This window comes from Mugil cephalus, chromosome 15, assembly GCF_022458985.1.
Source record: "Mugil cephalus isolate CIBA_MC_2020 chromosome 15, CIBA_Mcephalus_1.1, whole genome shotgun sequence".
Lineage (NCBI taxonomy): Eukaryota > Metazoa > Chordata > Actinopteri > Mugiliformes > Mugilidae > Mugil > Mugil cephalus.
The window spans coordinates 24,609,282-24,621,392 of NC_061784.1; the positions used below are offsets into that span (position 1 = coordinate 24,609,282).

The 12,111-nt window shown below is 38.8% G+C and overlaps 1 protein-coding gene across 2 annotated transcripts; it reads left to right on the forward strand.

The window, feature by feature from the left end:
- Positions 1-1,282: 1,282 nt before the first annotated feature.
- LOC125021491 lies at positions 1,283-5,891 on the forward strand. 2 transcript variants are annotated; one of them, XM_047607588.1, is made up of 8 exons: positions 1,283-1,560; positions 2,045-2,367; positions 2,564-2,641; positions 2,750-2,778; positions 2,861-2,881; positions 3,010-3,429; positions 4,272-4,502; positions 5,130-5,891. In XM_047607588.1, the coding sequence occupies exons 2-8, from the start codon at positions 2,079-2,081 to the stop codon at positions 5,388-5,390; spliced, it is 1,329 nt and encodes a 442-aa protein (XP_047463544.1). In that variant the 5' UTR covers positions 1,283-1,560; positions 2,045-2,078; the 3' UTR covers positions 5,391-5,891. The 2 variants fall into 2 exon arrangements, with proteins under 2 accessions (XP_047463544.1, XP_047463542.1); XM_047607586.1 differs by having other exon boundaries at positions 2,072-2,367.
- Positions 5,892-12,111: the final 6,220 nt, after the last annotated feature.

Consider the following 12,111-nt stretch of genomic DNA (forward strand, 5'->3'; position numbering starts at 1 on the left):
TACTATTACTACTACTATTACTACTACCACTACTATTACTACTACTACCACTACTATTACTACTACTACTACTACTACTACTACTACTACTACTACTACTACTACTACTATTACTACCATTACTATTACTATTACTACTACTACTACTACTACTTCTGCTACTAATACTACTACTACTACTACTACCACTACTACTACTACTACTACTACCACTACTATTACTACCACTACTATTACTACTACTACTACTACTACTACCACTACTATTACTACTACTACTACTACTACTACCACTACTATTACTACTACTACTACTACTACTACCACTACTATTACTACTACTACTACTACTACTACTACTACCACTACTATTACTACTACTATTACTACTACTACTACTACTACTACTATTACTACTACTACTACTACTACTACTATTACTACCATTACTATTACTATTACTACTACTACTACTACTACTGCTGCTACTACTACTACTACTACTACTACTACCACTACTACTACTACTACTACTACCACTACTATTACTACCACTACTATTACTACTACTACTACTACTACTACTACTACTACCACTACTATTACTATTACTACTACTACTACTACCACTACTATTACTATTACTACTACTACTACTACTACTACTATTACTATTATTACTATTACTACTACTACTACTACTACTACTACTACTACCACTACTATTACTATTACTACTACTACTACTACTACTATTACTACTACTACAACTATTACTATTACTGCTACTACTATTACAACTAGTACAACTATTACTATTACTACTTTCTTCTCCTACAAAATGCTTCTGTCCTCCTCCCCTTTTTAATTTTATTATTCTTTTTTGTCACATATCTAATCCCTTCATTTGATTTGGTTTCCATGAAAACAGTTAAATCACAGTCGGTACTGTGTTTTTTGTTAGTTATTGCGAACATTTGAGTTGTAAAATTGTAATATTTATTCACAGTATTAGTGTTGTAGTGTATTAATGAGGTAGCTGCTGTTTGAATATGTTAAAAACATAAATGAATACACCTGTAACAGACTGGAGTCTATTACAGGTGTATTCCTCCTCACCTCTCACCCAGTGACAGCTGGGATATGCTCCAGTGAGGATCAGAGGTAGCAGAAGATGAGGATGGATGAGATTGAAAAATAAAAAACACGTTGAAATGGCCGCCTTCCAGAGAGGACGCTCCGTGTGGGCGCGAACATGTTGGGCTGAACCATTGTCCTCAGGAGGAGGGGGGTGGTGGGTAAAGGAGTTCAGCTCAGAGACGGGACAGAACGAGGATCAGCAGTCTGATCTACAAACTAAATAAATCTAAATCTAAATAAAGCGGAAAACTGAGAGTAGTTTAGTAACTAATTTGGATCAAAGGAAGGTTTATAACGGTTTCATTTATCTGTATAACAGTTGGTTTTTACCAGGTTCTCCCAACGGTGCAAGAAACGTTTCCTCTTCCCGCCACTTTCAGCAAATTATTTCAGCTTGAAAACAAGCGACACGAGGAGAAAGTGAGTATTAGTTTTCATGCATTTATCAAATGTTAAAAATGACTTAGGAACAAACAATCAGTCAATTACAGCCAGTAAAACTCGCCAAAAATAAAAGTATAGTGAGGTAGACTGTATGAAAAGTACATATAATAATCAACCCTGATTAACCAAATGGTTGCAGTAGTTAATGACCATTAACATTTACTTAATATTTAATTTAATAATTTGCTTCTTTATGTAAATGTAGATTATTATATGATTATCATTGTTATTATTATTGTTGTTGTTGTTGTTGTTATTAGTATTATTTTTCTTATCTTGTATCATTTTAGGTAGTTAATATAAGGTTGATGAATGGTCTTATGTCAAAGTTTCGTTTTAGTTTTTAATTTGATGCTATTGAAACAGGATGTGACATAATAGTGAGCACTAGTGTGGTTTAGCATATTGTTTCCCTCTAACTTTCATACAATCAGAGTATTTCCTGATGAATGTTTCGTAGACCAGTGAGTCTGTGGTCTCTCTTCAGGTGAGACATGTCCAGGATCTCAGAGAGGGAGTGGAGGGACACTCTGGTGTCCATCCTGGAGGAGCTGGACGAGACACAGTACGAGAAGACACTGTCACATCTCAAAAAGATAAAACAAAGCGTGAAGAATGGAAAGTCCAGATTTAAGATGGTGGATGTGATCGTACAGCACTACGGATTAGAGGGATCCATCAATACCATCAGTGGGATCATGAAGAAACTTCCCAGGAATGATGAAGACATCCAGAGTCTGTTGAGACCTTTCATGGACAAACTGAAGAAGACAAAGAAAATGAGTGAGTCATCAACACAAACTGAGAATCAAGATTTTTTTTTTTTTAAAAAAGTTGATTCATACTTCCTGTTGGGTATTTGTTAACTTCTCCTCCTTCTCCTCCTTCTTCGTCTTACTTTTCTCCTTTGTACCTAAATATAAAGCTTCTGTGTTTTAATTCTTGAACTCAGATAAACACTTTTAACTCTGTGTTGAAGCTTCATCTTCAGGATTTAAGAAGAAACGTGTTGTGAGTAATTCAGGTTCTTCAGCTTACGAAGACGAAGCTGAAGCTGGTGAGTTAACACCATGAAAGACGTGTCTTTACTGTTTGAAATGTTTCATCACATTAAAATGAAACTGAACACCATAAAAAAAAAACACTAACGTTTCCTGTTTTAAAGACGAACCAACGAGTCAACAGCCTGTGCAGGTAACAGCTCTGATCACACTCATTTACACAACATGGTCTTAGATACTGACTTTAGTTAAAGTTCAAACTTTTTCTTTTCCAGGAGAAAAAACTTCCGTTGTGGGTGAGTGGATTCATTTAGGTCATTAAAGAACATTCAAATGACTTTGAGTTTTGAGTCATATTTATGCAGAAATGTAAAACATTCTGGAAAACATAACATTTTTAAACTATATGTTGATTTCTTCCCAGAGAAAATCCATCCGTGATCTGAAGATCGACCGTGACCTCGGCCAAAAAGCCATAGCTGGGAAGGTGGTTCAGAAATCAGGTCTGATAACATATCAGACAAAAACCAAGGAGCAGAAGTTTTTCTTTTATTTGGGAGTGGCTGACGACACAGGCAGCATTAAAGTGATGGTTTATGGGAAAGAGTTCTTCCAGGAATTCCAGGAGAAAACCTGCTACATGTTCAGAAACATAATCATGGATGGGGATCTCATGAAAGTCACCAAACAAAGCCTTTATTCAGTGACGAGCGCCATAAACATCCCCGAGGATCTGGAGCTGGAAGCTCGGATGCTGATTTCTCAGAAGCCAGTTTCCTTCATTGCAAAGGCCAAAAGTTATGACGACAAGACGATCGTGAGCGTTGAAGGAACTGTGGAAGAGGTAAGTTCCCATCAGACATTCAGCAGCACAAACAGAACGGTTGAATTCCCTTAAAGACAAATCATTCAAGGGTTAATTGATGTGTGATACTGGCTAATTTTATTGTATTGACAAATACACAAGTATTGTACAATACCAGGCCAAGTAAAAGTTTCCACCTGGATCTAACTAAGCTCATAGTCCAGTGCCTCCTGGTGGATCATTAGTTCATGGTGATTATCTTCAAGTTATTAAAGACCAACTGATGCAATGAGGAGCTTCTCATTTCCTCCACATCCCATGGTGGTGGAGAATATGTTAATCTTGTGGAGGAGATGTTAGTCTGGTGGTGGAGGAGATGATGTTAGTCTGGAGGAGAAGAAGATGTTAGTCTGGTGGAGAAGATGTTAGTCTGGTGGAGAAGGGTCAAATCATTGGCTGCATCAAGCAGAGGAAACATCTAGAAACTACTAAAACTGGCTTAAGACCTGTCCAAGCACGAGGGAGCATGAGACCAGACCAGAGTCCAGACCTGAACCCAGAGAGAATGTTTGGGATGAGCTGGAGACTCAGACTCTGACATCATCAACACAAGATCTGAACTAAAAACACTGGATGGAAGAAACCTGGAGACACTGGAGAAGCTTCTTATTGAACCACTGGAGTCAAAGATAAAGGAGTGGAAGACATTGTATTTTGACCAGTGTATTTGTGCTCCATGTGTCTGATCGCTGATTGGTTTCTCTTTGTCTACTTCCAGGAGTTGAGTAACGGTGACTTTGATCAAGTCTAGATATCTGGTTTCAGTTGTTTAACGTGAAGGTGTTTAAAAGTTGGTTGAATCTTCTGTTCTTTTTTCTCAGATTGGTTCCATCGAACACGTCTCAATAAAAAATAAACAGAGAAAGACAGAGAGGCTGGAATTCACAATTCATGACGAATCAGATTCCATCACAGTCAAACTTTGGGGCAAAGAGACCAGTGAGCTGAGAGGGAAAACAGTTGGAGACTACGTCAGAGTGATCAACGTTAAGACCAATCGCTACAACGACACAGTCTCCCTGAACTCAACGGACTACACCAAGATTTTAAAGGTAAATGTTTAACCTTCAACCTTTGAAATAAACTTACATTTCATCTCCCAAGTCAAACTCTGGTCTCATCTGTCCACTAAACATTGTCCCACATGTTCTTTGTGGACAGAGAGCAGTGTCTTTGGTTGTTGAGTGGATTCATCAACATGAACATCAGCCAATGTGAGAGAGGCCTTTAGCTGCTTAGAAGTTCCCCTGGGTTCCTCTGGTTCCTCTCCCACTATGATGGAGTGATGTTTGTTGGTGGACCACTCCTGTGGAGGGGAACAGTCGTCTTCAATCTGTCTGACTCTCTGTGGATTATTTGTGGCTTCCAGACTCTTTACAGATGGTTGTGGAACCTTTTCCAGCCTGATGAGCAACAACAACTCTTTTTCTGAGCTCCTCACAAAGCTCCTTTCATCTGTTGTCATCACACACTTCAACACAAACATGAGACAAATCCCTGATTCATAGAAACTGAACCAGGACCTGAGTCTCACTGATGGAAACTCTTCTGAACTCATGATCCTGGTTTGACCCTAGAGGAGCTCCTCTCTGATCTGAACACTGACTCGTTTTAGTCTCATATTTCTGTTTCATGTGTCTCATTGGCTTCTCTTCGTCTTAATCTGTTCTTTGGTGCAGATGCAGAGCGCTGCCGTCCAGGATGTCGACATTCAGATCATTGGGATCGTGAATGCCAGCAGGGTTGAGACGGAGCTGGATGCAGAGATCAGCGGTCAGATAGTTGGTCTTGTCGTGGAGTCTTCACTTCTGGCGAAAGCGTTTGGCCTCAGACTGAGTGGCAACTTTAGAGAAAGGCTTCTGGAAATAATGCCTCTGTCAGCAAAAGCAGAAATAAATGGAAGTAAGATCATCAGAATAGTAGCTGATACAGAGATGTAAAGGTTCTGATACAGATTCATGAAATGAGTTGAAGTAACGAACATTAATCTGCTTCGTGTCTGATATTTTCTTTAAGTTTGTTTTCATGTGAATCTTGGTGAAGGGAGTCCACAATGAACCAAGTTAAAACTAAAGAAAGAAAATGGTAAATGGGTAAATTTAATCAATGAAACAAAGAACCAGAAAGAGAAGTGAAGGACAAACGTGTCAGTAATTTCAAATAAATAAAAAGCTTTTTCTTGTTTTTTGACTGAATCATGTTAGTAGAAAGGAAATTAAAAGTGTAAATACTACAGAATGAATGGTTTGTTGTTTTTGTTTGTTTTATTTCTTTGTGAATTTTAAAGGCATTTCTTTTAAAAGTCAACTTGAAAAAAAAATACCAAAAAAAGGAAAATGTGTCACAATATTTCAATGCATTCTGAGCTGTTCCTGTTTTTAGTTTAGTTGAATGTGTCTCATCTCATCACTGCTCATTTCTCAATAAAATGAATGAATTCAGTCGTTTGTCTTCATTCTTTGTCTCTGAGTCTGAGGAGCTGAATAAAAAATGAAAAACGTTTCCGAGATGTTGAGAGTTTGCAGACGGCTGCAGGAAACATGAAACATTATTTACAGAGACTCTTCCTCTTCCTGGATCCAGGATTTGATTCCTCATGGTAACTAGGAGAAATCAGAAGGATCCACGTGAGCTGTGATAGATTCATGTCTTTATAAATCATCTCCATCTGCAAACAACATCTATTAAAAACTAAAACTAGAAAAGTCTGTCAGGGTTCTCAGTCCAACAGCTCAGCCTTTAACACAACAAACAAGAAAACTGAAGACACAAATTTTCAGAGGATCATCCCAGTCTTCAGTTCTAAAGAACGAATGTATTTACTCCAATCAAAGTCTTCAACTGCATCCAGTTCGTGGAGGTTCTTCTTTTTGTTTGCTGGAAATCTCTCCATAATGTATTGTCCTATAAAGCCATAAACATTGATTTCTGGTCATTTTAAAATATTCAAGTTTATGTGTTGCAATGATTCAATTCTTGATTAATAATTTGATTAGAATAATAAAATATTATAAACACATGCAGGTTTGTTGGAGAGAGATTGGTGGTGTGTTTGGGTTCATAACATTAGTGTAGTTATATATATTAATGAAGTAGTTGTTGTTTGTATAAATGATGTTTTGACGAATAAAAAAAACAAATACACGTTCAAAATGGCCGCCATGCAGAGAAGAAGCTTCGTGTGGGCGGGAAGATGTTGGACTGAACCATTATCCTCAGAAGAGGGGTGGTGGTGAAGGGAGTTTAATTTATCAGTCTAACTTGTTGGTCTCTACCAGGTTCGTCTAAACGGTGCATGAGACGTTTCCTGTTCCTGCCACTTTCAGCAAAATATTTTCACTTTGAAAACAAGCGACGATAAAAAGGAGAAGTGAGTGTAGTTTTTTATTTATTAAAACGTGGATGTTTCTGATTTAGAAGATGTACCTATCTGGTTAAAGAGTTAAATAACTATTACATTTTAAAAACAGATTTAGTGAATTACAGTGAGTAAAAGGAGTCAAAAATAAAAGCATAATAAGGCAGACTGTATGAAAAATATATAAAACATAAAAAGACATATGAATATACATAAATAAAAATCTTAAGTTAACACCGTCCGTATCAGACCAGGACATCAGTAAATAACAGAATAAGATCCATCACATGGTTCCAGTAGTTAACGAGCATTTAACATTTACTTTCTAATATGATGAATGAATGCTGTTTTATGTAAGTGGTTATTATTACTATTTAACACCAATACATAGACATATACAGTCCAGAATATTCACCAGAAAAACCTGCATCAGCTGGGACAGAGCTTCAACCAATCAGAGCAAAGAACCATTGACGGCTGCTTCTTAAAAAATGTCTTTCCTGTATATTTCCTAATATCTCTGATTCTAAACAGTTCTCTTCTCCGACTCAGACATTTAGTTGTAAATTGATCAGATGACGTGTATGACGACAGTTACAGGCGGTTTATACTACTGAGTTCAGATGATGCAGATCCTGATGTTGTAGCTGAAAAAAGAACAGGAGCTGAATTGGTCCTTTTTTAGTATTTAAATGTAAGTAGAGCTGTGATTGGTAGGAAGGTAGGTGACTGGCTGCAGTATAGGCTACATAAGCTCCACCTCCTGCATATTAGTGGGCGGGGTCAAACTAAAACACTAAGGCCGTGTCCGAAATCGCCACCTTACGCCATTTTGTTGTGGTGTCCGAAACCTTAGTGATCAAATTCTGTGTCCTATATAGGGCCCTCAAACCAGTGATCCAGTGTCACTAGTGTCCATGTGTGGAGCAGAGCGTAGGATTAATTAAACCCAAACACCAGTGAGTCTGGAGGACGTATTTTATATGTAACTTTCTTAATATTCTCATAAAATCAGAGTATTTCCTGATGAATGTTTCGTAGACCAGTGAGTCCGTGGTCTCTCTTCAGGTCAGACATGTCCAGGATCTCAGAGACAAAGTGGAAGGAAACTCTGGTGTCCATCTTGGAGGAGCTGGACGAGACACAGTACGAGAAGACACTGTCATTTCTCAGAAAGATACCTCGAAGTAAGAAGGATGGAAAGTCCAGAGTTAAGATGGTGGATGTGATCGTACAGCACTACAGATTAGAGAAATCCATCTCTACCATCAGTGAGATCATGAAGAAACTTCCCAGGAATGATGAAGACATCCAGAGTCTGTTGAGACCTTTCATGGACAAACTGAAGAAGACAAAGAAAATGAGTGAGTCATCAACACAAACTGAGAATCAAGATTTTATGAAAAGTTGATTCATTTTAAGTCGTCCGAGATGGTCATACTTCCTGTTGGATATTAATTAACTTCTCTTACTCCTCTCATTCCTCTTCTTCTTCCTCCTTCAGGAGTTAAGACGACGAACAGTGTTGTGAGTGATTCACATTCTACACACAACAAATACGAAGCTGAAGCTGGTGAGTTAACAGTCCAAATAAACCAGACATTTACAATGCTGCTACTATTCCTCCTCAGACCCAAAGGGACCTCCTGAACAGAGAAGAGGAGAAGGAAGAAGAATATGAGGAAGAGGAGGGAGAAGAATATGAGGAAGATGGGGAGGAAGAAGAAGGGGAAGAAGAATATGAGGAAGACGGGGAGGAGGGAGAAGAATATGAGGAAGACGGGGAGGAAGAAGAAGGGGAATATGAAGAAGAGGAAGAAGAATATGAAGAATAAGAAGAAGAGGAGAAAGAGGGGCAAGGGGAGGAGGAAAAAATACGAAGAGGAAAAGGAGGAACAAGTATATAAGAGGGGAAGAAGAAAAGGGAGAAGAAGAAGAGGTGGACAACCAGCAGGACTTGAGGGACAACAGTGATGCTGTGGACTAGAAGGACCTGGCTAGACTCTAATTTCTCAGGAAGCTCAGGTCTTTCAATGTGTGCACTGAGTTATTAGAGTCTTTCTACCAGTCTGTTCTTCGCTGTGGTTTGTTGGATGACGTGTATGACGACAGTTACAGGCTGTTTATACTACTGAGTTAAGATGACACAGTACTATGACAAGAGCTGTGATTGGTCCTCTTGGCAGCATTGTGTTCCGTCTCATTAAGTTTTTAGAAGATTATCTGAGTCTTCACTTCTAAAGAACTACAGTCAGTGCGTTTACATGCACGTGAAAAAATTGTCTTAATTGGACTATAACAGGAGAACTTAAGTGCATGTAAACAAGTTACTCCAATTAAAATCAGAGTTCTCATTATCCGATTGAGACACACAGATAATGACATTGGAATTCTTTTTTCTTCGTCATGTATATGCTTAATGCGTGTGCGCATGCTCCACAACCGCTGCGCTGGCGTGTGACCCCGGAACAAAAACATCCAAGAAGATAAACACGACTAGAAGAACCGTCTGAGGGACAGCGCGGATCTTACCTGCACCAGAAGTAGCGCAAACATTACGTAAGAGATTTAAAAATGTTCTATTATCCGTCTGGTTGTTGTTTAAATGTCTGACACATGAACGACTCTAGTTTATTATATCACGTAATAGGTCAACCAGAAATCGGGCCGTATTAACGTGGTATTATCCCGCTGAAAAGACACGTATCGCCCCCTAGTGTGGAGGAGGAGAACAGTTATTAGATTTTCTTGCGCTGCATGTAAACGTGGACAAGGACTGTAGTCAGAAAGTAGAACTTAGAGCATAGCTCCATTAAACTCTGCATGTTAATGCAACTAGTGGTGTTAAAGTGTTCCTCCTTCTTGATTTCTTTCTTTTTCTTTTCGTATGTTTGTCACATTTAAATGTTTCTGATCATCAAACAAATCAAAGTTAAAATACGTAAACACAACATGCAGTTTTTAAATGAAGGTTTTTATCATTAAGGAGAAAGAAATCCAGACCTCTATGGTCTTTTATGGTGGTGAACTGTTTGCTCCTCTCTTCTGTTGAAACATAACTTAACTGTGGTTCATCACCTGAGTTCAGTTCTTGGTCCGGAAAAGGTTCTAAAGCCATTTCTAAAGCTTTGGGACTCCAGAGAACCACAGTGAGAACCATTATCTACAAATGGAGGAAACATGGACCAGTGGAGAACTTTCCCAGGAGAGGCCGGCCCAATTAAGGTCAGAGTTCACATGAGAGACCAAGTAAGTTGGCAAAGAGGACAAGAGTAACTTCAAACAAAGGGGCTTTTATTTACCCAAAGTATAGAATATCAAAAAGTTCTGAAAATGAAAATAAGGACTGGGCCCATAAAAGAGGTCAAATTAACAGAACTGCACAAAAAGTCAACTAACAGAAGACACAACAGACTTAGAGGGGTTAACTCAAACACTGGACAAAAAAGACAAAAGCTAACTTACGAACAAAGCAGATCAGAAAAATGAACTCATTTGAACAAACAATCTATATCCAACCAAACCAAATACAATTACTAACTGTCTAAAGCAAACAATAAACACAACTAAAGCACTAAATCTCCCCCCCATGGTGCACCGGCCCTTGGGTTGGCCCAATCAGGGATGCTATAAATTGGCCGAGCTTGTGGGGGCGGACCCTTTTAACTGGAGGATCCACGCATTAGCACCAGCAGCACCAGCAGCACCGGTAACTCAAAAAAGGATTAGAAAACAATACTGAAACAAAGAGTACAAAAGCTAACTAAATCTGCATGCTCAAATAGAAAATTAATGTACTGTCAAATAATAAAGTGTGTTGTATGAAACCAAAAACCTGTGTGATTTATTTCAATACTTAATCTTAAACTAATAAACCAACTTAATTGAACGTATAATGTGCATAAACAAAATATGGCTAACTCAAATATAGAAACCAATGTGATAGTGTGGGTGCCGAGGGTCACGGCTGTAGTTATCACAGTTCATAACTCCACCATCACAAAGAGACTGGCCTAACATGGCCTCATATCAGAGTTCAAGACCAGAACCACTACTGAGCTAAAAGAACATAAAGGCCAGAAAACATCTGGAGGACCCCAAGACTTTTGAGAAAATACTCTGTGAACCGATGAGACAAACGTTTTGGAAGGTGTTTGTCCCACTCCATCTGGAGTCAGTGACAGCAGCAGTAAAACCTGGTCCTGGTAGAGTGCTGGTCTTCAGGACCCGGAAGACTTGCTGTGATTAATGGAACCATGAGTTCTGGTTCTACCTGAAGGAGAACGTCCGTCTGTCTTAAGAGAACTTGGACAATGATCCAGAACACAGCAGCAAGTCAACCTCTGAATGGATGGAGACAAACTACATGAAGACTGTGGAGGAGCCCAGTCAGAGTCCAGACCTGGATCCAGACCTGGATCCTACTGAGATGCTGTGGCCTGACCTTAGAAAGGAGGCTGATGCTGGAGAACCCTCCAATGAGGCTGAACTACAACAACTCTATAAAGACGAGTGAAACAAACTGGGTAAAATAAATCAAAAAGAGACGTTGGGAGTTTCCAGACGGCTGCAGATGTGAAAGCTTTGTTTGAGGGTTTGTTGAGCTGTGGCTCTTTAATTTATCTGCATGTCAGAGCCCGAGGGTTCAAACGTGTCTGTACTACATCCCTTTATTAGTTTTACTCAGGTGAAAGTGAAAGCTGAGCATTAGGCGGGAACAGGAAGGACTCAGCCATTGTTCAGAGGATTTCTGTGGATTAACGACTGAATTTGGACAAAGTAAAATATATGAGAATTTAAAGTGTTTGTATAGAGGTGTATATTTCTATATAGTATTTGTACTTTGACCATTCCTCTTCCTGGATCCAGGATTTGATTCCTCATCATAGCTCGGAGAGATCAGAGGGAACAACGTGAGTAACAATAAAAAACTGATGTAAAATCAAACATTTGTTTCTGTAACATTAGAAAATCTGATGAAACAGACAAGTACGACTACCAGCTCCTCTGGGAAATATGGATCCACGTGAGCTGTGATAGATTCGTGTCTATAAATGATCTCCATCTGTAAACAACACGTAAGAAACATCTGTTAAAAACTAGAAAAGTCTGTCAGGGTTCTCAGTCCATCAGCTCAGACTTTAACACAACAAACAAGAAACTGAAGACTTAAGTCTTTAGAAGATTATCCAAGTCTTCAGTTCTAAAGAACGACTGTATTTATATTTAATGAAAGTCTTCAACTGGATTCAGTTCGTGCCGGTTCTGTTCTGTTTCACATATTCTAAATACACTTTCAACTG

Coding starts and splice junctions, on each gene's coding strand:
- LOC125021491 (XM_047607588.1), top strand. CDS start 2,079: ATGTCCAGGATCTCAGAGAGGGAGTGGAGGGACACTCTGGTGTCCATC. Junction 2,642..2,749: donor CGAAGACGAAGCTGAAGCTG/GTGAGTTAACAC, acceptor CCTGTTTTAAAG/ACGAACCAACGAGTCAACAG. Junction 4,503..5,129: donor ACTACACCAAGATTTTAAAG/GTAAATGTTTAA, acceptor TCTTTGGTGCAG/ATGCAGAGCGCTGCCGTCCA.